The 24912-nt window shown below is 38.5% G+C and overlaps 1 protein-coding gene across 3 annotated transcripts in view; it reads left to right on the top strand.

Annotated features, from left to right (window-relative positions):
- Positions 1-24006, top strand: part of LOC137009747 (phosphoprotein associated with glycosphingolipid-enriched microdomains 1) — a 93454-nt gene extending 69448 nt beyond the window's left edge. For 2 of the 3 annotated variants that reach the window (XM_067372215.1, XM_067372216.1), the window contains exons 3-7: positions 3373-3427; positions 3529-3616; positions 5709-6241; positions 11066-11185; positions 17881-24006. In XM_067372215.1, coding sequence (XP_067228316.1) covers positions 3373-3427; positions 3529-3616; positions 5709-6241; positions 11066-11185; positions 17881-18345 — 1261 coding nt within the window. In that variant the 3' untranslated portion in view covers positions 18346-24006. The remainder of the gene's footprint in view (positions 1-3372; positions 3428-3528; positions 3617-5708; positions 6242-11065; positions 11186-17880) is intronic. The other variant, XM_067372217.1, reaches the window with a different exon arrangement.
- Positions 24007-24912: the final 906 nt, after the last annotated feature.

Below are 24912 nucleotides of genomic sequence, written 5' to 3'. Positions count from 1 at the left end.
GTTTGAGAGTGTTTTAAATGCAATTACTTGGGTTTTGTTTAACTATGAAACATGAAATGTGGAGTTATCTGCTTTTGCCAAAAAACGACTGTTGGAGTTATCTGCTTTTGCTAAAAAACAAACTTTTAATATATATATAAAACATACTTTCAATGAATTTTAATTTTTTAATTTACCTATATTTTTTAGTTATCATTACTTAATCAAAACAGCCCAACTGCAGTTTGATTGTTATTAATTGGAATGCACAATAAAAAAAAACATGATTTGTGAGAATTCATAAAAATGGAGTTATCTGTTTTTGCAAATAAACTCGTTACTGTTCTGATATATTTATAGACAGAAAACTAATTATTGTTATACAGCTCAACATGTTTAGTCTTATTTAAATCTAATTTTCTTGATGTTTTGCGAGTCTCATGCTTTACCATGCCTCAGAGAAAAACACTATTTTGTGAAGTAGCTAACATAGCATAATCAGATGCAGCTTTATTTTTAGTAACAGTAATACAGCATTTTCTCCATCATACAATACGTTTTAAAATTAATTGCATGCCATTTATCAACACAATCATCCAGCATTTAATCTGATATTGTAAAATGGATCTATCTTACTGCAGTGTGTAACAGAGTCTCACAGCAGCCGCCGAGCGAAGAGTAACGTTATAACATCATTTTCAACACTCTCAAATGTATCTAATATGATAAACAGAGCTGTGTTACCTCATACTCATGACCGGAAAAGCAGAAGCGGCAACTGTGTCATAATAAAAGTCCCGCTGCTCGTGAGGCGTGTGTTGATCAATCGCTCCAGCTCCTCGTTCAGCTCCACAACACTCGCTCCTGCTCTGCTTCATACTACAGTAACGTTAATAATCACATCCATGAACATGATTTCTTCCCGAGTCCTATCTCGATTGTGTCCACCGCCTGTGATGTGAAGATCACATGTCCCAAGATTCTGCACTCAAACTTGGCGTCATCAAGCTACGCCTTTGTTTTGAATAGGCCTCTAGCGGACAGAAAATCGTACATATTGCACCTTTAAACTAACCAATGTCTTTGCTGCTGACCTTCAATGATCCAATTTAACCAATCACTTTTCTTTCATTCCCCCCCTTTTTTTCATTGCTGAAATAATAAGCTGAATCTTATTTCGAGGCTGCATCCTCATATTTGAAGGCTGCATAATACATCAAGGTGGTCTCGTTTAGGAAAAGTAACTGTTAGATTGCAAAGTAAGAAAGAAATTACAGTATTTTAAATGCATGTTCACTTTTAGTCTAGAACTAGAATAACCATCATGTTCACACAGCACACACCACGCCTCTGCACTTTATTTCTCTCAACATAGAGACAGGAGAGCTGTCAGTCAATAAATGTGAAAGAGTAACTTGCGTTACTTATTTGAAAAAGTAACTTAGATATTCAGTGTAATTTAAGTTCATTTTAAGTTAACCCAAGTTACTTGTAATTTGTTACCCCAACACTGCTCATTCCATTCGATAAAAAGTAACCAAGTAACACAATTTGTTACTTTTTAGGGAGTAACACAATATTGTAACACATTACTTTTGAAAGTAACTTTCCCCAACACTGATTGTGAGTACCTCACTGTAACCTCAATTTTGGCTTTTTTTTTTTTTCATTGAAAAGCATTTAGTGAAAATCAACATTATGCCTCAAATTGAGCTTAACTTGCACTGATCCTGGAATATTCCTTTAAAACATGGCTATGCTAATGCTGTAGTCATGATTGCACACTCAGTGTGCAGCTGTTATTTTGCTGCGTGAGGCTTTGCAGTATGTACAGTCATGTGTGTAGACACAGGGTCACTAAAACCCAGGTGCAAACGTATCCCTCCGGCCTCCTGAGTTTTGACCTTCACAGGGGAATAGAGGGATACAGCCCTCGCAACTACAAACAAACGGCAAACACTGTCATTATGACTGTGACTTCTGATTTCTATGAGACGTATGCATTACTCTATTTTACTTTTTTAATTTCTTCTATTATCTATCCATCCATAAAAAGCCTTCTTCATATAGTTTAAGGGTGTAAAGACAGAGTGACACAAGAGAAAATCCTCCGTTTCTCAGATTTGCGTAAGTGTGAGAGATGCGCAGTGGATGTTAAAAATGGGGTGAGAGTGAGAAGAACAAAAAGGTGTGTGGAAAAAATGTGTGTATTTCACAGGCTGTTGGATTGGTAGAGAGAGAGAAGCTATAATTGATGTCACACCTGGTGTGTGTAGGGAATGAAAGGAGAAGGAAAGCAAGGGAGGAGGGATCGTCAGGGTTACCTATCCATCCTCTCGCTCTCTCTTCTTCCACCACACCTGCATCACATCTAGTCCCTCGTGATTACATCATCCCAGCCCTGCCAACCCCACAGAGAGCCATTGCAAACACTCGCTGTAGTGGAATTTTACTTCCTGCCATATTCAACAGTGAACAATAGCTCTGTTACAAAAGCCAGCGAGCTGCATGTCTAGAGTCTACAAAAGCAGCAGCTTTCTAGAGGCCAGTGCAGGCAATCACCACATACATCACACTCCACGACCTGACAAACAATGGTTGCCCAGCTAGCAAAAATATGTTCTAAGAATGTTTTGCTAACGTTCCCGTTTCTGAATGTTCTCTGAACATGTTTTTTATGTTTTTTCTTGGTTATGCGAACGTTAGCAAAACAATACGAGTGACATGTCTTGTATTATTCTATAGTCTTTGTCGTTAGGGAATGTTACATTTTTTTTCATTTTGCAAACATTATGGGAACGTTCAGAGAACATTCAGAAGTAACTAGTATGACATTTAAAAAAACATTAGATGAATGTCCAACTAAATCGTTTCAGGAAAAATGTACTAACAATTTGAGAACAATATTAAATAACAGTTTGAAAGAACGTTACTGGAAGAACGTTTGTTCATAACTTTGAGAGAACCTTGCCAGAACGTTAGCCAAAGTTCTGAGAACATTCCCTGTTAGCTGGGTAAACGTTCAATCAGTGAAAACAAGTGGCGACCAATGCCAACAGAGGCAACGCACTGATCCGACAAAACCCAACGTACATTGCGCCGTCTGTTGGTGAGTTGGCCTTAAAGGGATAGTTTATCCAAAAATGAAAATTTTGTTATCATTTACTCACCCTCAAGTTGTTCCAAACCTGTATGAATTTCTTTCTTCTAGAAGAAGATATTTTAAAGAATATGTTGATTAATAGTTGATTAACCCCATTGACGTCCATAGTATGGAAAAAAAAAAAAATACTGTGGAAGTTAATGGGGCGTTCCAGTCTTTAAATTCTTTCTTAGCATGTTTGTTGTATCTTATGTTATCCTCACAAGGAGTGTGTCTCATTTTGTCTGCAGAAAAAGCAAGAGCAAACATGGCCACGCCAACGGAGGAGGTCAGAAATTGGAAACAGTGAGTGCAAATAAGTATAAATTAGCACACAATCATATTCACACAGTGTATTTATGGAGATGGATGTACGTACTTATACATGATAATGTTTTGTATCATAGGCTGCGCTACGCCAGTCCAAGCTGAACTCAATGAGTAAATCTGACACCCGCCTGCATGACATGCACAGGATGCCCTGCAACGCCAACGGTGAGAGACGCAGAGAGATTTAACTGCACTTTATGACACATGTACACACAGACTCATTTACCACACACAAACGCACATATGCGCTGGCCGATGCATGTGTCTGCAAAGGCTGACGTCTCCAGAGACTTGTCATGGTATGATGTTTACTTGTTCATGTTCCCACTGCCACAGACGTGTGATCTGCGAGGCTGAGAAAGAGCTGAGACAGAGAGCACACACTTCTCAAAGCAGTGTGTGTAGACAACCACCCTATAATGATAACGATAAAATGATTTACACAGTCCGCCATTACTGCACTGACGAGAATCCCAAGCGTTTTAGGTGTTCTGTAGCTGGATGAATTAATCCACATAGCTCTCCCATTTACTCCCTAAATCTGAGCCGCTGAAGACGAGGTGGATTCATTCACCAAGAAAATGGTCCCTCAGCTCTACCGAAATTCGTTTATGTCTGCGCAAATCATTTCACACCGAACTGCTTTGTGAACGAATATCAATACAAAGGGACAATAAAAAAAAAAAACCGAGGTTGTGCTAAAAATGTGCTACTCAAGGATATGTAAGAACAGACTGTTCGTGATCCAGCTTACAATCTCCAGAATGATACTGGATACGGCAGTAATGAAGGTGAGAGCACTTTATTACAGCTCATCGGAGTTGATTTACGGAAATAAAGTGTACCAGTGTATTAAGCACCACTCGAAAAGGCATAAGGTCTTTATCTATTTGTTTACGGTTTGTTGTAACAAGTGTTTCTGTGCACTTCGCTGTATATGTTGATGATAATGCAAGGGAAAGAGAGAGAGTTTATGGATAATATTTTAATGCACACTTGTACTGTGTTTTATTAAGCTCTTACAGTGATTTTCTAGCGTGAAAACGAACACTTCATATTTTGTGTGAAGTACAATAAACGGTACAACAGGCTTGTACTAATATAGTGGATAAAAACAAGAAGACAATATAAGTTTTAACCGTAATTAAACTAAACTATACCTGTTCTATCTCCATGCAGCATGTATTTGCAGTTTCTGACATTATTGTGCGTCCTGACTGAATCCTGACAGGGGAGAAAGAGCTTGTAAAGCTCCGCCCTCTTAGGCCGAGCGCAGCAGCTAATTTGCATTTAAAGGGCACACACTGAAACGGCGCGTTTTTGGTCAACCACAAAAACATGCTATAAAAAATGATCTGATGGGTATTTTGAGCTAAAACTTCACATACACACTCTGGGGACAACAGAGACTTATTTTACATCTTGTAAAATGGGGCATTATAGGTTCCCTTTAAATAACTGGTCAGTGTTTGCTGTAGCAGTTTGCAGCGTGCTTTTAGAGCTCCTCTGAAACCCTCCACCTTCCCCAGCTCCACCTGTATAGATCTGCTATGGGTAATTTCATATATGCCATTTGTACAGCAAAAGTATGTCTGTGTATATATTGGCAGTATCAAGTCTCTGTACTTGCTCTGCAGCAGCAGCAGCAATAATAAACAGCAGCAGCATAGCAGATCTATTCCACCAAGACCAAATACATTAACATCATCTTATTCATTATAGTTGTCGCGATAGAAATTCTTCAACTGTGAAATGACTTTCCTGTTTCTGATGTCACAAAGACCACAAGTTTCAACGTAAGTTTTATGCAAGATCGGTAGTGGTATGCTAAGCTAGTATGCTAAACTGTTAGCTTGCTAAACGAAAGCTAACTGAAAATACATAGAAAGGGAAATGTTTCCATTTTCAGCTTTGGTAAAATCATGTGATACATAATTTAGAAGACATAAATTTACATTTTTATTTTAAACTGAGTTGCCAATGTAGTTTCATGTGGGCTTATTAACTTATTGTACTGTATGTATGCAGATTTAAAGAACTGTAAGATTGTGGAAGTGTGGTGAAAATACGAGATAATCAAATAGTAATGGTCTTGTGTTTCCCTGGAGTAATGACACTTTGTGTTTTATTGACATTTATACTATGTGCATATTCAGTATTTTATCTGATATCAGTACTCCAAACTGTCTTCTATCTTAATCCTCTGTTTAATCTTTCCCATCTCTCTTGCCTTAATTAGTGTTATTCTGATTGTCAGGCGCCCCTAAGAGCCGGCCGGCCAGCATGGACCTCCTGCTCCTGCACACCCGCCGCTCCAATTCTGACCTCCGAACCAGCTCGGGCCGCCAGCTGCCTCGTGTTCCCAACAAATCTGACAACGAGGAACGTGAGCACACCTACTCCGAAGTTTGCCGCCGCGCCTCTCCCACATCCCACCCACCAGATGACGGCCTGTATGAGAGCGTTGGGATCAAAGGGGCGGGGTCTGATAAAGCCGCTCCACCTGCTGCCCTTGCCCCGCCATCAACCAACACGCCCACTCAGCGTCGTGCCCACAGCCCGACGTTCAGCGGGAATGGCCAAGGCGGAAACAGAGGAGGCATGAATCAAGAGGCAGTGACGGCAGAATACGCCTCTATACGGAAGGTGAAGAAGCTGGAGCGCGGCAGGAGGGAGGAAGTGGTGGAGGATGGAGAAAGGGAGCACCAAAGCGTGTCCAGCAGTGAGTCCTCCAGCAGCACCTTGCCTAGGAAAACCGTGGAACCATTTCACCTACCCAATTTCCCAAAGGTGAATATGACACAGATCAGCCACACATTCAGAATAGTCAAAAACATCAGTTCATAACCAAAAAATGGGCAACAAAATTCCACAGAAACCTCGAAGGGGGACTTGAGCCATATATGGAGGGTCTTTCACACCAGGTAGTTATAAGAACTCGCCACCAGGGCGACCCCTCGAGAACTTAATGTTTCCGTACGACCATTTTCCTGGTTGCATTCACACCACCAATTGGAACTTTTTGAAGTGATGTTTGCCCTCACTTATGTCCTGCCAATCTGGATGTTGTGCAGGACTTTTATTTTGACAGCGCTGCGAATGACTTAGCCAGAGCCTGAGCACATCAGTTTTACAGTCCTGTCTAATACGTTATTAGATAGAACTGTCAAACAAACTTGTTATAATAAACATATTATATGCCGTTTGCCGTGTGGTTGATACTCAATGTCACTAGCTAAACAGAAATACACAATCATGTTTAGCTCGGTCCATCTATCGCTGTTTTCCATGTTCGTGGATTAAATATACTGGCTATAAACTTTTTTAAAAAATGGTGGCTGCCAGTGTTTCGCAAACATTAAGCCAGTCAGCATACACTTACGTCACTGGTGGTTCCTATTGTGCTGGGTTAGACTCTACTCTGAAGTAGGAGCTAAATTAATCCCCCCATATAGCGTTCCTATATAGACTACAACGAACACCCTAGCAAGCTCCTAGATCAACTCAGTAACCATAGTAATGCACTAAAATCTCTCAGAACAACTTAGCAACCTTATAGCAACACCCTAGCAACCACCCAGAAAACCCCTGCAACCCAATAACTCACTATAACCTCAAAACAACTTAGTAACTGCTTAGCAATGCCCTAGCAACCAACCTGGGCTACGTTTCCCAAAATCATCATTAGCCAACTATGGTCGCAAGTTCGATTGAATTCTATTGAACTCTATCTGTGGGAAACACACCCCAGAACAACCCAGCAACCACATAGTAACAGACTAAAAACCTTAGAACAACTTAGCAGCTACCTAGCAACAATGTAGCAACCTCCCAAAACACACCCAACAACAACCACCGAATCATGCACTTGAAACTTCCCAGATCAACTTAGCAACTGCATGTCAACGCCCTAGCAACACCCCAGCAACAACATAGTAGTGCACAAACAACCTCAGAACTTAGCAGTTGCTTAACAACAACCTATCAACCTATCAACCACCCAAAACACCCCAGCAACCACATAATAAGGCACTACAAACTTCCCAGAACACCTTAGCAACTGCATGGCAACGCCCTAGCAACCACCCAGAACAACTTTGCGATTACATAGCAGTGCTATGCCAACAACTTAGAACACCCTAGCATCAGGGTTAGTTCACCCAAAAATGAAAATTCTGTCATTAATTACTCACCCTCATGTCGTTCCACACCCGTACGAATTTCGTTCATCTTTAGAACACAAATTAAGATATTTTTGATGAAATCCAAGAGGTTTATGACTCCATAGACAGCAATATAATATCCACTTTCAAGATCCAGAAAGGTATTAAAGACATTGTTAAAACTGCGACGTGACTGCAGTGGTTCAACCTTAATGTAATGAAGCGACGAGAATACTTTTTGTGCACAAAAACGAAACAAAAATAACGACTTTATTCAACAATATCTCCTCTTCTGTGTCATTCTCATAAGTTGTTTACATCCAGCGCTTCCAGGTTCTACGCCGACTCCTGCTCCTGCGCCAATAATGAGCCGGCATTCATACGTAAACACTGAAGCCTTCACTGTGCATAATGACAGGGAAGAGAAGAGATTGTTGAATAAAGTCGTTATTTTTGTTTTGTTTTTGGAGCACTAAAGTATTCTCGTCGCTTCATAACATTAAGGTTGAACCACTGCAGTCACGTTGGCTTTTTTAATAATGTCTTTAGTACCTTTCTGGACATTGAAAGTGTTGATTATATTGCGGCCTATTGATGAGTCCTATTCCTCTCGGATTTCATCAAAAATATCTTAATTTGTATTCCAAAGATGAAGGAAGGTCTTACAGGTGTGGAACGACATGAGGGTGAGTAATTAATGACAGAAATTTCATTTTTGGGTGAACCAACCCTTTTAATGCACTCTCATTTTCTTCAGAAATGTAGTCTTTCTAATGTTGTTGTTCCTGTAGCTCAACAAGTACAGCATTTCAGCAATGCCAAGGCCATGCATTCTATTTCCAGGCAATAGACATGAAAAAAAAGGCTTTTGTTATAACCGTCTGCCATTTACACAAATGTAAGTGGCAAGTACTTGAATGTAGAGCCTAGTAGTGCAATTATATGTTTTGACCACTAGAGACTGCTGTTTCCTATAGAAAATATCCTGGATTCACCAAGCTGAAGCATTATCAAAAATCTTCATGACTGAAATAAATGACTTTTAAATCTTTCAGAATTTTAGACGTTAAATGTTTTTTGATTTAAACTGGTTAAAAAAAATGAACATTAGAAAAGTGTTCAAATGTTGCCCATAATCTTACTCATTTAAAATTATAAAACATATTGAAGATTCCGTAAAAATAAACAGAAGTGATGCAATGTCTATTGTTTTAGCTAGTATACCTTGTGCGTCTGTTTTCATTTCACCCATATTCGTGTGCGTCTGTCAGCTGATACCTGTTTATTTTGTGTGTGGCTTTCAAGGACAGATAAGATTTGCAGAGAGCAGAACAGCATGTGGAATGATGGTGCCTTTAAAATGGAAAACATTCAGACAATGATCGGATAATGATTCGGTCTTCCTGTTAACTCTGCTCTACTTGTCTTTATTTGTGTGTGTGCCATTTGTTTGCCACATATGGAGATAAAAATCTTGTTTGTCACAGGTTTGTTGATTGACGGCTTGTTTACACAGGCACTGTATTGTATTTGGTGCATACTTGTCTTTCTAAATCTGACCAGTTTGATGTTTAAGCAAGGTTAAATAATATGTACCGTATGTGTCTTCGACCTGCATTATTTCCGACTCTGCATCTAGAGTAAATATTATTGAAGTTTGTGTAGAAGCGATCATGCAGTGCAGTTGTGCAGCACATGTGTGACTCCAGTGCACTGGGCCTGATTATGTAAGATAAGTTGGCAGGCTGCCCGTTCCGCCATGTGTTTTTTTGTTAAAGGCATCAGGGAGGAACCACAGAGCAGGTAGTTGCTTCAGCCAGAGAAATAAATAGCAGCAAACACTGTGGCCATTCATCTGCTGGTATTAATCATTCATACAGGAGGTGTGTTTCTTTCCCTCTTTAATCATTGACTCTCTATGCGGCGAACATATCTGCGGCTGTAATGATTAACTCACAGAACACTTCCATTGTAGAAACAAACACCAATCAGCACTAAATCAAAGGAACGGTTCATGTCATTCCAGACCAGCATGAAGTGACTTTGTTTCTTCTGTGGGACACAAACAGTGAAGTTTTGGGGAATGTACTGGCCACCGTTTTCCTTATAATAAAAAAAATATTGAACGATGACTGGGGCTGTTGAGCTCCAAAATGACAATAAAAGTATTAGTTTCATTACATGGATTCATACAATTTTTGCTAAAAATTCAAAGTGATCTGAAGTCGTATGATAACGTTCTGTGATGAACGGACCGAAATTTTGATCTTTATTCACTGATAAACTTCCCCTTCAGTGCTCTGTTAAAGGATTAGTTCACTTCAGAATGAAAATTTCCTGATAATTTACTCACCCCCATGTCATCCAAGATGTTTATGTCTTCTTTCTTCAGTCAAAAAGAATTTAAGGTTTTTCGAGGAAAACATTCCAGGATTTTTCTCCTTATAGTGGACTTCAATGGTTACCAGCGGGCTGAAGGTTCAAATGTCAGTTTCAGTGCAGCTTCAAACGGCTCTACATGATCCCAGACGAGGAATAAGTGTCTAATCTAGCTAAATGATCGGCCATTTTCTAAAAATTATATACTTTTTAACCACAAATGCTCATCTTTCACTAGTGCCCACAACTTCATGCATTATGTAATCACGCTGGAAAGGTCACGCTTGACGTAGGTAGAAGTACTGTAGTAGAGCGAAAAACTCAATCTCGTTTTCTCCTCCGTCCCACACCTTTTTTTTGTAAAGGCCGTTTGGTTTAGTCTTTGCACGCTTGCTTTGTAGACACTGGATCGGTACTTCTGCCTACGTCACGTGTGACCTTTCCAACATGATCACGCCATGCGTGGCGCATCACAGAGCAGTGCAAGATGAGCATTTGTGGTTAAAAAATGGCAGATCGTTTCACTAGATAAGGTTTTCTCATGGAATTGGGCTACTTTTACACTGTTGCCTCGGGTTGTTTTTCATGTCCGCGGGTTGAAGCGAACCCAAATAACATGATAATTAGCCCCTGGAATGCGAATTTTACCAGAGGGACCCCAGCAAAATGCAGATTTTACCCCCCGGTATTCGATTTTTACAATGGGACGTAATGTGATTAGGCTAGTTTTGAGTAGCAATTGGGCAGGTTTTGTTGTGAAAACCTGGCAACCCTGCCTTATTCCTCGGCTGGGATCGTGTAGAGCTCTTTGAAGCTGCATTAAAAACTGCAATTTGGACCTTCAACCTGCTGGTCCCCATTGAAGTCCACTATATATATTTTCCTCAAAAACCTTAATTTCTTTTCGACTGAAGAAAGAAAGACTTAAACATCTTGTATGACATGGGGGTGAGTAAATTACCAGGAAAATTTAACTCTCAAGTGAACTAATATTCAGATGACACAAAATCAGTCTGTTTTCAGCCCCTTGAGGGGATCTGACCAGCCTGCGTGTTCCTCGTGTGTCCAACAGGAGGCGGTCTTCATGGGCAATGGGGAGCAGTACATTTGGAAACCACCAGAAGAGGATGAGATCATCATGCCAGGGGTTCCTCAGCTGGAAAACGGACACAGCCATCCCACCGCCGTGGAGGTAACGTCTCCCTCGCTATCCCAGCACTGCAGACGGGGTCGTGACATTTGAGTTTGCATGAAGGGATCAAATTGCAGACGTTGACATTTGACCCCTAAAAATCCAGGACCATTCGCATACATTTCTGACATCTTTTGGTCTGACCTTTGTCAGTCAATAAAGAGCGTTTTCAGGCACAAGAAGTGAGTGGAATGATGGCTGCAGTTTGATAAATTGTGGCTATAGTGAGTGAGAGAGAAAGTTTGAGGCTTCTTTTCTTCCTCCCCCTCTCTTTCTCTCTTCCTGCACTCTCTCTCTCTCTCTCTTTCTATCGCTGGCTTGGTATGGCATAACTAACAGGCAGGTCAAAGGTCTGTAGATTGTGTTTGTTGACTGTCAGTTCAGGGTTGGTGTGAGGGAAGGAGGGAAGGAATATGAGATGTGGGGAGAGGTCAGGACAGACAAGCTGTCTGAAGCACTCTGGGTCAGCTTGTGTTTAATCAGCTTCCTGTGGCCAATCAAAATTTACAAGCTGGATTCATTGTTTACAGCAAATGCATTCTGAAAAGTACTAGATCCTATTAACCATTATCACTGCAAAAAAGAAAAGTCTTCATCCGTTTTGTATTTTTTTCCAATATCTAAACCTCAAATATCAACAGCAAAATAATAGTTTTAGACTGATAAATGATACTTTTAAGTCTCTAAATTATTAACATACCACAACAATTCAGTGAAACATTTAACTTTTGTTCTTAACTTTAGAATTTGTGCCATTAAATGTACTTTTAAATTATATTCTGTACATGTTTTGTTCATTAGTAGTGTATGCTGCACTGCTTTGGCTCAGATAGGAGTGTTGCCTGTTGTAAGCATTGAGCTGAAGACACTTCTTCACGCTCGTCACGTCTCTCTCACTTCTCTGCTCATTCCTTCTCTTGTCCAGACACGCCCAGTTTCATGTCATGAGGTGGGTGTGTGAGTGTGTGGGCGTGACACCGGCCCTCTGCTCCACTTTACTTCACACATTACACTGAACAAATAACATCCATGACCGTTTCTGAACATCATAATGTTACAAAAGATTCTATTTCAAATAAATGCTGCTCTACTGAACTTTCTATTCACCAAAGAATCACGTGACACTGGAGTAATGATGATTTTACATTTAAAAAATAATATAATTATTTTAATAATATTAAAAAAGTAATATTAAAATTACATTTTAAAAATATTCAAATAGAAAACAGTTATTATAAATTGTAATAATATTTCACAATATTACTATTATATTGTTTTTAGTGTATTTCTGATTAAAATAAATGTAGATAAATGTAAATGAAACTTCTTTCATAAACATTCAAAAATCAGAGAAAATACTTTAGTGTATATGATAATAAGTAAAGGAATATGTTTGTGTAATGTATAATAACTGATCACTATTTTACATTTTTAATGTTTGAAAACAATCATTTGACTTTTACTTTTAAACATTTTTTAAATAATGTTTGCAGTTAATTTCAATGGTTGTGCATTGTGCCGAATTTTTACAAGTATTTCATGTTGTCAGGCGCTGTGTAGGCTGTAGTAAGAGCACAATCACAAATGATAACAAAAGGAGTATTTAATAGTAAATTCCACTAGAAACCGGTTGGAGAATCACAGGGAAGAAGTTCAGGAAATAACCATGCTTAACATAAACAATACCAGACAATGAAAAGGAAACCAAGGGCTTTAAATGTAAGAGAGAGTAATCAACTGAACAGAAACAGGTGTGTAGCACTAATTAACAACCAAGGAATCTAACTAGGGAACACAGGCAAACCAGAACAGGGAAAACAGAACCAAAACATTATATATATATATATATATATATATATATATATATATATATATATATATATATATATATATATATATATATATATATATATATATATATGCAGGACTTCATATTAACATAATATAAATACTAATATTGGCTATACATTTTTCAGTTGTAGGCTTTTAAAAAGGCATCTGTAATAATAAACTAAGTACAATGTAGTGTTGTCAAAAATACCAATTTTTTGATACTGAAATATCTGAAACACTTCCAATACTCATTTTCCGCAGAATAGATACATGATACCAGCTGCGCTTTCTCACTATCTCAAACCCGCCTCCCCTCACTCACTCCTTTCATTTGCTCCGGATCAGTATTGTTGGTGACATTACGCAGTGCTCACACCCAAAGTGTGCGCACATTAACCGCCTCGTAGTACGGGCTCGTACTAAATTGAGTTATTGTTGCTGCTTATATTGTGCTTAAACAGTCAAATACACACAGAATAATGACAAAATGCCAGTCTTGGTGAGTATTCACATAAACAGTCAGTTATGTTTTAAGTGAACGTAAACATGCATGTGCAATAGTAAATGGATCTGTGAGTCAGGTCTTAAAGTGACAGCAGCCTAATATACCTGCTGCCAAGTTATGAGATTTTATTAAAAAGATCTATATGACAGTTTTGACTAATATATATATATATATATATATACACAGTCAAATATACAGTCAAATATATATATATATATTTTTACTAGTGGGTGCAGGACACTATAGTTCATTTATGTAAGTGAGGATAGCGAAATATAGTAAACTGTGACATATTATACCCAAAAATTCTTCATACAGTGGACTACCAGTAAAATTGATAAAAATTTGGGACCAAAAATGATTCAGACGCTTTGACCGGACCATGTTTTTCTTAAGTGTTATCTGACATAATTAAGATAATTTTTTTTCTGACACAGTTTAACTCTGAGATATTGTTATATTTTATTACCATTTTTTAAACTATAGTGAATAAACTGTATTAATGAATGAAATGTTCAAAGTGTCTGAATACATTTTGGTTTGACTGTGTATATATATATATATTTGAGTGTGTGTGTGTGTGTGTGTGTGTGTGTGTGTGTGTGTGTGTGTGTGTGTGTGTGTGCGTGTGTGCGTGTGTGTGTGACCCGGGACCCCAAAACCAGTCATAAGGGTCAATTTTTTGAAATTGAGATTTCAAACATAATCTGAAAGCTGAATAAATAAGCTTTCCATTGGTGTATAGTTTGTTAGGATATGACCATATTTGGCTGAGATATTTGAAAATCTTGGAATATGAGGGTGCCAAAAAAATCTAAATATTGAGGTAATATAAAATCACCTTAAAAGTTGTTCAAATGAAGTCCTTAGCCATGCATATCCACTCACAAAAAATAAATCTGATATATTTACAGTAGGAAATTTACAAAATATCTTCATGGAACATGATCTTAATATCCTAATCAATAATTTTGACCTATACAATGTATTGTTGGCTATTGCTACAAATATACCCGTGCGACTTGCGACTGGTTTTGTGGTCCACAGTCACATATATTATATATATGAAAAAAAATATTGATTTGTATCTTGATTCTAGATCTTTGAAGTATTATGTTGATATTACTTTTGTGTTTACTTCATTTGAAATCTCCAAACGATGCCACTTTGTTTTTGTGTCCAATTGCAAACACACCTGTGAGAACGTCTGTACGCACACATGCAGCAAGCCGTGTAAGATCGAGCTGCTTCGGAAGACTGCATTTATAAGGAGAGAAATGAGAAAAAAGTGTGTGCTTGGGGGTGGGGGTGAGAATGCAAGGGAATGAAAAAGTAAGAGCAATATGAAGGGGAAAGAAAGCTAGTGAGAGAGCAAGAGGAAGGAGAAAAAACCTCTCAAGGCTTTCTCAACAGCTGCACAGAGTTTTGAAACCCCCGTCATTGTGATTTCCTCTCGCTCTGCAAAGCGCTGCACAGCACGGTAAACAATGCTCGACACGGAGGAGCAGAGATCAGCGTGGCGCACGCACGCATCTGGGAGTTTCAAACAACATCGAACTCAGCGGTTTTCCTGAAATCGGCTGGTTCAGTCATGCCTGCGTTCAGAAACACGCTATGCCTCGTGCCGCAGGTTACGATACAGGCTAAAATACTGAACGCCGCAGCGTCGTTAGAGGTGTTAACATGACGAACGCAGTTGCATCCACAGCTCTATTCATGCCATAACATCTCCTCAGTCTGTACACACGAATGCCTTAAAGGTCACTATGTGAGTTAGAGATCTGAGCTGAATTCCTGACTGGGATTTTATACATGCCATTGAGCAGGGAGTGCTAAATGTCATCTAGCACAGAGAGGGCATGTGAGGTTACCAGAGCACGCGCACACACACCCACACACACAAACACACACACACACACACACACACTTGTTTCCATGTTTTATGGGGACTTCCCATAGACATAATGGTTTTTATATTGTACAAACTGTATTTTCTATCCGCCTACACTAACCCTACCCATCACAGACAACTTTCTGCATTTTTACATTTTCAAAAACACTGTGACTTATAAGCTCTTTTCCTCATGAAGACCACAAAAAAAAAAAAAAAAAAGTCCTCATAAGGTCAAACTTTACTGGTATTACTATTCTTATTGGGACATTTGGTCCCCCCCACACACATCACTGTACATATAAGACATTTTGTCAATCACATACTCCTACTGGACCACACATGGACATTAGAGAAGGACTGTTGGAAGTCTTCCCACCCATTTACCTCCGGTCTGGTTAGCGGGGTTAATGCCGCCTCGGTGGGCTGCTGTGGTGAAAGTTTAACAGGCTTATCTGCAGGTTAGGTAACACTGCTGCTCTCTGCAGCCAGATAAGAGCGTTTACACTGGCATGTCGATCACGGCCAATGTGGGTCATGTTTCTGCTGTGTGCAAGCAGAGTCCTGTTACCACGCAGCCCTTCGCTGTGGGCATTTATGTACTACGTAAACTACATCTTCAGACATATTAGAGGTTGTGTTAACTCTTATCTGTCCTGTTGTCTTTTGCTTTTTAGTTTGCTAAGCAATTGTCGCTGTTGATCAAACTTTGAACAAACCCTTAAATCTGACTATTCGACTTGGGACTTTGCACTACGGTCATGAATGAGACCTGAAATCGTGGACTTTTTTGAGGAGAGGTGTGCTGTTATATTCTAAGTCAGGGTTCCTCAAATCCAGTCCTGGAGAGCCACTGTCCTGCAGAGTTTAGTTCCAGCCTTAATCTAACACACCTGAACAAGATAGTCAAGGTCTTCAGAGTTACTAGAAAATTGCAGGTGAGTGAGTTTGATCACGGTTTGAGCTTGACTCTGCAGGACATTGGCCCTCCAGGACCGGATTTAGGAACCCTATTCTAAGTGATCTATTTTCACCTGACAAAACAGTTAAAAATGACAGAGAGTTAAAGGATTAGTTCACTTTCAAATAAAATTTTCCTGATAAATTTACTCACCCACATGTCATCCTGTCTTTTTTTCTTCGGTCGGAAAGAAATTAAGGTTTTTGAGGAAAACAATCCAGGATTATTCTCCTTATCGTGAACTTCAATGTAGCCCAAATGGTTGAAGGTCAAAATGTATAGTTTCAATGCAGCTTCAGAGGGCTTTAAACAATACCAGACGAGGAATAAGAGTCTCATCTAGCAAAACGTTCGATCATTTTCCGAAAAAAATGTAAATGTATATGCTTTATATAAACAAATGATCGCCTTCCAAGTGCTTCCGCCAAAACCACACTTTCGTATTCTTCAAAAAAACTTACGCTGAATGTCCTACGCCTTCCCTATTCTACTTATGGAAAAAATATAACTGGCACTGCGTTCTTTCAATAAGTTGAATAGGGAAGGTGTTGGACATTCAGTGTAAGCTTTTTGAAGAATATGAAAGTGCGGTTTTGGCGGAAGCGCTTGGAAGGCGATCATTTGTTCATATAAAGCATATACATTTACATTTTTTGGGGGAAATGATCGATTATTTCGCTAGATAAGACCCTTATTCCTAGTCTGGCATAGTTTAAAGCTTTTTGAAGCTGCACTGAAACTGTAATTTTGACCTTCAACCGTCTGGAGGCCATTGAAGTCCACTATAAGGAGAATAATAATTCTGGAATGTTTTCATCAAAAACCTTCATTTCTTTTCGACTGAAGAAAGAAAGACATGAACATCTTGGATGACATGAGGGTGAGTAAATTATCAGGAAATTTTTTTTTGAAAGTGGACTAATACTTTAAAGCAATAGTCCAGCCGAAAATGAAAAATTTGTCATCATTTACTCACCTTCATGTTGTTCCAAACCTGTATGAGTTTCTTTGTTTTGTTGAACACAAAAGAATATAATTTAATGAAAGTTGAGAACAAGACAGTTGATGGCACCCATTGACTTCAATAGTCGGAAAATAATACTTTGGAAGTCAATGGGTGCCATCAAGTGTTTGGTGGTTACGGACATTTTTGTGTTCAGCATAAGAAAGAAACTCATACAGGTTTGGAACAACATGAGGGTGAATAAATGATGACAACATTTTCATTTTTGAGTGAACTATCCCTTTAAACTGATGGAGCGAAACAAATATCTTAAAGATGTGAGGATAGGGCCAGAGAACAATCATCTAGAAACCACTATAGTAATTTATTCTGCACTCTGAAATCTGTGCATTTCATGTTTTTTTTTTTGATAACTCCTTCAGCACTCTAACTGTAACTTGAGAATGTGCTCCACACGACAGTTGTTATTACGAAATCCACGTTGACAAAGCTGATCGTTTGCACAGTGTTTCTCATTCTGCGGTTCTCTCTCTGTCCTCAGATCTCTGACATGTACTCGACCGTTTGTAAGACCCTGAAGAGGAGACACCAGCAGGGTCAAAGCCAGGAGGAGAGCAGGCCGATAGCCTCTGCTGCACCCCAGGAGGCGGACAGGGGCGCCGCAGGCTGGCCCACTGCCGGTGCTACAGGGGAAGAGGCGTGGGGGAGGAGCGGCCCCCAGGAGGAGCCCTGCTACGAGCCTGTGGGCGAGAAGACGTGGCCCCGGGGCCTGGCGGTGGAGTCGGACCCGGCTTACGCCACCATCGATTCCCACCGGAAAAGGGAGAAGCTGGCCAGCAACACGCTGAAGCCCAAAAAGAAGCCCCCACAGGCTCCAGGCAGAGCCATGACCTGTGAGAACTTTTACGAGACAATCGGCGACGTGAAGCAAGGAGCAAACGCAGCGAGCACCACCACTATCTTTACCTTTAACGACGGCATGGAAATGTACGTTACGGGGCTATAAAAAAAGCCTGACTTAAACTGTCAAATTTAACACCTATAGAGGGGAAAAGAACAAACTGCAGCCCTCTTGTTCTGACAAATGAAAAGATACACACAGCCTACAGCTGCCAAACACATGCCAACCTACATAACCAGATGACCAATGTATATTTACTGGAGAGCAACGCTCACGCAGACAAAAACAACACTGAATTGGCTGAACCAGGCCTGCAGCCGGGCGGTTTTTAGCATGCTCACCCAATCTGGGGATCTAAACTGGTTTTTCTGCTATGCTACAGCAGTCACTACACGGCTAAAAGAATGATTTTTCTCGTGTTTCTCAGTAAAATATCTAAACATCCTTAAATCATGATGCATTTATTTGGGAAGCAAAATGATATTAGATATAAAGTCTTGTTTTCTGAAAGAAAAAAACATCAAAATTAAGAGACTTTATGCTTAAAACAATGCCATTGGGGTAAAAAATAAAAAAATAAAACTAGTTTTCCATTTGAATTAAGTTTATTTCTCTTAAATAAGCTTGTTTACTCTCTTACCCCATTGGCAGATATTTTTTCTTGTTCTAAGCAAGGCCATAACCATGTCTTGAACATGGGACCAATTTTTTGTGAAGCGTAAATAAACAGAACAGTGAAGGACATTCTAGGTCTTATTCTAGTTGGGAAATAATCATTTTTGAACCATTTGCAAAATAATATTTGCATTAAAATATGCACACACGTTGGGCTACTTTTATTTGTATGCCTAATGTGTCGAAAACATAAGTCTCGTCACACTCAATTAGGAATTACACACATAAATGCATATTTTCAATTAAAAACAACCATATTTGAGAAAACGTCGTGTAGTTTGCATCGCTGGATGTTACTGTTGGTTTTTTCACTTTTAGAAATGTCCACTCACATCGGCGTTTCATGGTATTGTTGTTTCACGCTTGTGTTTCCTGTACAACAATGTAACTCACTGCTTAACTACCTTAGTATCCTTGAACAAATCAACTAGCTAGTCACGACTGTTTCCCAAAACCGTATTGCTGCAAATTTGTCGTTCAACCATGTTGGTTAATGACGCCACGCAGGTGGTGGGGTAATAACTTCTCTTAATGAATCTCTTTGAGATGGAATTAATGCTTTTTTGCTATAAATTACAGACATCTGAGGACTAATTCTCATTTTTCTCAGTTATTTTGCTTTATTTCCAGATTTAATCAAAGGCTCATTCTTATGAATGGCACTTTAGTCAGCGCCGATAGCCTTGTGGGCAGTACAGCGATATATAGTGCACTTAAGGCAACCCGAGTTCGAGTCCCAGCTCGAGGTCCTATCCCGACCCCGTTCCCCTCTCTCCATCCTGTCCCCCTCTCTCTCCCACTTCGCTTCCTGTCTACATACTGTCCTATCACAATAAAGGCAATAAATAAATAAATAAATAATATACATATATATATATAAAAAAAAAAACGGTTCTTTAACTCTCGACAGACTAAAAGACGTAAATGACATTTGTACATATTTGAAATAAAAGATATAGGTTGTACTGAATGTCAGTTTGCTTATTTTGCTCAATATAAGGAATTGTTAAGTCAACGTCATGCAAACAAGAAACTGCTCATTTCGTGTTCCGTTGTTGACGAGAGCTGTCGTTCCAACCACACAAGTTTTAAAAGCTGTTTGTGAAAGTTCGTTGGAACTATGGTTTCGGGAAACACCGACTCGTGTAGCCATGCTGATAACGTGCGACCATAGTTGGCTTAACAATGCTTTTGGGAAACACACCAATGTTTAGTAAATCTTAAATAATTTTGCTTCTCATTATAAATGCATCTTGATTTAAAAATGTTTAGATATTTGTACTGAAAAACAAGTCAAAAATACTGAGTAAGAAAATTATTTTTTGCAGTTTAATGACAGTTCACTGCAGGGTTAAAATCAGTATGACTGTACGACTTACTGTAGCACAGGAGAGTTTGAATCTGACATAAAATCAGGATGTACACACTGTGGGTCAGTCCCGATGCTGTGTGAGCACTACCTGCAGATTAACACAGGGATCACATGAGACGTCAGCTTAACCCCCCCTTCACTCTGAAAACACACCTGACTGGTTCTCTCAGCTTGAGACTGCCGTCCACCACCACAGTGTTAGTTTAGCTGAAACAGAATACCGAGTTAACTTCTCTTTTTTCCACCTTAAACATTATGTTTGCAGAGTGACAGTTTAGGTGGTGTACATACAGTATGTGTGGTCATTTTTCAGTACGCACGTAACTTACAGTCAGGCTCAGGCGGAATCTGCAGATATTTTTGCACTGATCCTGGAGAAGAATCTGCAGAATTGTGGATTTAAAGGCGATAAAATGAGCTACAAAGCTACCTGGTTACCTGAATGCATTACACACAATTGTTTTTACTTTACAATAAAATACATTCTTTTTTTTTATTATATTAAAAATTTTTAATTATATATATATATATATATATTCAATCCAACATTCAAAAGTTTGGTGACGTCTCTATTATTTTTCTACATTTATTTGATCAAAAATACAGTCAAAACAGTAAAAATGTTAAGTATTATACCAATTTAAAATAACTATTTTCTGTTTTAATATATTTTAAAATGTAATGTTTTAAAATATATTTAAAACATTACATGTTTGTGATGACAAAGCTGAATATTCAGCAGGCTTTTTTTTTTTTGTGGAATCCGTGATAAGTTTTTTTTAAAAGGTTCTTTGATTAATAGAAAATTTAAAAGAACAGCATTTTGTAACATTATAAATGTATTTACTGTCATTAACTGTATTAATTAATTTATTTTTTTTTAAATGTAGGGATGCACCGATATGAAAGTTTTGGCCGATACCGATAATCCTTTATATTTGAAAGCCGATAACCGATAATGGCCGATAAATCTAAATCCAATTTTTTTATATAATTTTTGAGAGCCTAATTACAAAAACAAAAGTCTTACTATTAAAAGCCAAATGTGTCCTTAGCACACAATTATGTTCTTATTATAATATTATGCAGTCTATATGACAAACTTGCACTGTAGATGTTGCATTTAACTGTATTTTCCTTTTTTTTATATATATTTCAAGCAATTCATAACCATCATGGTGGACAGTGTGCATCTGAAGTGTCTCAGCTGAAGGAAATAATCCATTATTTATCAGTTTTAATATAATCGACCAAATTTTCTTATCAGGCCGATAACATTAACATTAAAAATGAAAATATATCGGCTGATATCGATATGGTGGCCGATATCCGTGCATCCCTAAAAAATGTCTTACTGACCCCAAACTTTTGAACGGTAGTGTGTATATATATATATATATATATAATTATACCATTATTATGTACAGTAAATACATATAATATTAAACATAATGATTTATATAAAGTATATACAAATATCTAATAAAGAAAACTGCAAAATACTTGATATATAAACACTTTGGCAAAGTTTTCTGTGGAGTTTTGCAGGTTCAGATTCCGTGTGGGCCTTCTTAAAGGTCACTTTATGACTGTGTAAGTGCATTAGCTCTTAATTTCTTTTGTTTTTCGTTATTTTGTCTATAGCATGCCACTTCTGCTCAATTTTTGGATGTCAGGTAGTTTTAGTGATATGCCACTCGTTTCTCACAAGATTTGTATGGTTTTTTTTTTTTTTTTTTGCAATTTTAACAGAATGGAAAGTAGTAAAAACGGCAAAACAAGATTTTCTCGGGATGCCTCAGCCTAGCTGGTTAACATGTCATTTTCAATGGCCATTGTTAACACGGGAGTTTACGAGGCTTGTAGCGTCAGTGTGCTGGAACATTGCGGTGTGAGTACAGAGGGCAATAAAGGCTTCCAGTTTGGCCGGGGCCGCTCTCGATCCACTGCTCTCAGGTCAGTGTGAGCCAGCACTGCTCCCCGGCTCACTGGGCCTCCGACAGGCTTAGCCGCCAGCAGCATTTCATGGAGACAGTGTCCAAGGAAAACACAGCACAAGGCTTATGGTTGCTAGTAAATGTCTTTTGGAAGGACGTCTCATATTCTGGGCTGTCTGTGCGACTTGATCCTATTGTAAACAATGCCTTTCCCACATGCATTATGGGAGCTTGGATTAGGATCGGGGAAAATAATAGCACAATGGAGCAACCTCTGCAAGGGGAAACCATTTGAGATGATCCCCGAAGACTTCCAAGGCCCATCAGCATGAAATAAAACAACTCCAATGCATGGTGGGTGATATTTACTACACTGCGTATGCAGATCATTAAAGTCTATTGGAGGGCTACAGGAAGGGCCCAAAGGAAAGGGATTTGGGGACTCGAGAGGGCCAAATTATCAGCTCAGGGATGGATAGATAGAGTTCATTAAGGATAAATAACCAAGACACTGTCCTCATCCATGTCACACGCAACCTCTGGTGAGAAACGTTGGGTTTGTCATGTCAGTTTTAATATATACTCAGATGAAAGATTTTTATGGCACTCTATTTTCTTATAAAATTGTATTGGTTGACTCCACTTGTAGCAACATGTTCAGAAAGCTACTATCACTGCCATTCACGTGTTCCACTCTTCTGTTCAAGTAGGCTGCAACTATTTCCTTGCTTGCAATGCATGCTTCTGAAAACAAAAGCTCTCGTTTTTTCTTTATCTTCTCTGGTGCATCAAATATAATGTATAATTCATACCCGTGCCTCACACTATAAGACATAGTGCCAAAAAAATAAAAATATGGAATACCGGTCACCAAATGGGAAAAGGAGACACAACAGACTGTTGCTGCTGCTGCTGAGAGGTTATGGATCGTCTCAGGGAGCACAAAGCACATATCTGGTCCAGGACTCGTTCAAAACAGTGGGGATCTGGTCTCACAGCAACTGTAGGCCCTCTCTGCCACTACTAACATGTGTCCTTGAGACTTGACGTTTGCCATATTGAAGGAGGAAGTGTGCTCCACTTTAGCTTTGGCTTGGCGGTTCCTCCCACTCCTGAATCTGTCCTTCTAGCACAGGGCCCGCTTTGTATAGTGGGGCGGATCGGTGCTTTTGGTGTTGTCGCTTCTGAGAAAGGCTGGGAGAAGCGATTGTCCAGATCGTCCATTGTTTTTGTCGAAAACGGGGCTGTGATTTGTACAGATTGCACAAGGGTTTACTGGTTTTTAGAGGCAGAGAAATGACAGGCCTGAAGTATGATATTTATTGGCAAGTGTGTAAATAAAATATCTATTAAAAATCCATCTGCTTGCGTTAAACAGACGACATACATTGACGTGATGCTTCTTCTCGTTCACCCAAAAAACAAAAATGGACATTCTACCGTAACGAAACAGACCAAATCGCATGTATATAGAGCATACTGCAATGCAACATAACTATATTATGAAAAGAAAAGCTTTGGTATTGATGTTTTAAAAAGCAATGAAAGGTTTCTACTTCTGCTGTTTAGGTTGTATGTTGTGAAGTGTGTGCTTAGTAACACTGCTTCCCCAGCATATGTCCTTGGCTTAACTGAGTTTATGTGTGGTCCACCCAAAGTGTACACAGAGTATGGTGTGTAAAAAAATATCTGTTTAGTAATATTCTGTGCAAAAGATTGTAATGTTTTCTATAAAAAAAAAAAAATCATTCATATGAATATTTGTTTTTACTTTTTTAATAAAGTTGCACCTTATGATTGGTTGTGTGCTGATTATTCTACTGTAATAAAGCATGTGTTTTTTATTATTATTGGAGAATGAGCTTTTGAAAAAACTTTTGTTGATGAATAAGGTTTTTAAAAGTGTAAAAAAAACAAAAAAAAAAACATAAGTTTTATTAAGTGTTAACACTGAGATTATGTGGATTTTATAATCAGTTAACACTGCTTTTGTCATTTTTTTTACAAGATGGACAAAATTTGTCCCCTAAAAAAGTTTTACCGAATGACACTTTTGTTTATACCGAATGACAATATTTTCAAACAATGCTAACAGGCTGATATCTAGCTAGATAACAAAAGTACAATCAAACATTACATTTAGTACAAGTTTTTAAAATATTACAACATTTTCCATGTTTTATAGCGGTTGCACTGAATGACCTGATGTTTCGGGACATGCGTTTGAGCAAGTGAAAACGTGAATTTTTCAAATAGTTAAAAGAGAGTTAGTTACTTTGCTTCATGACCACATGGTACTTTGCAGGTGTCTGAATGATGTCACCTCCTGTCATATGATACTGACCGCATGACTTGATTTAAAATGGTCCCTTTATATTGGTTACTCCGAATGACATAAAATTTTTCTGGACAATTCTTTCTCATAACAAAGCTTCTACACATCATTTTAATACCATATGTTGATATAATGATGTTATAAAATCATGCCATAATAAAAAATATATACATTATTTTTATATATACATAAATTACACATAATATATACACATATATACACAAATAAAATGGCTGTATTGGCCTTTGGATGGTTAAACCGAATGACCTTTTTACACTTCAAAATCTTTAAAATACTTTTATATGTAGCAAAATATAATTAAAACCTTTTGGATTCAATAAAAGAGATCTAGT

Source organism: Chanodichthys erythropterus, chromosome 20 (assembly GCF_024489055.1).
Source record: "Chanodichthys erythropterus isolate Z2021 chromosome 20, ASM2448905v1, whole genome shotgun sequence".
In the NCBI taxonomy this organism is placed as follows: domain Eukaryota; kingdom Metazoa; phylum Chordata; class Actinopteri; order Cypriniformes; family Xenocyprididae; genus Chanodichthys; species Chanodichthys erythropterus.
This window is presented reverse-complemented; position numbering and strand designations above follow the sequence as displayed.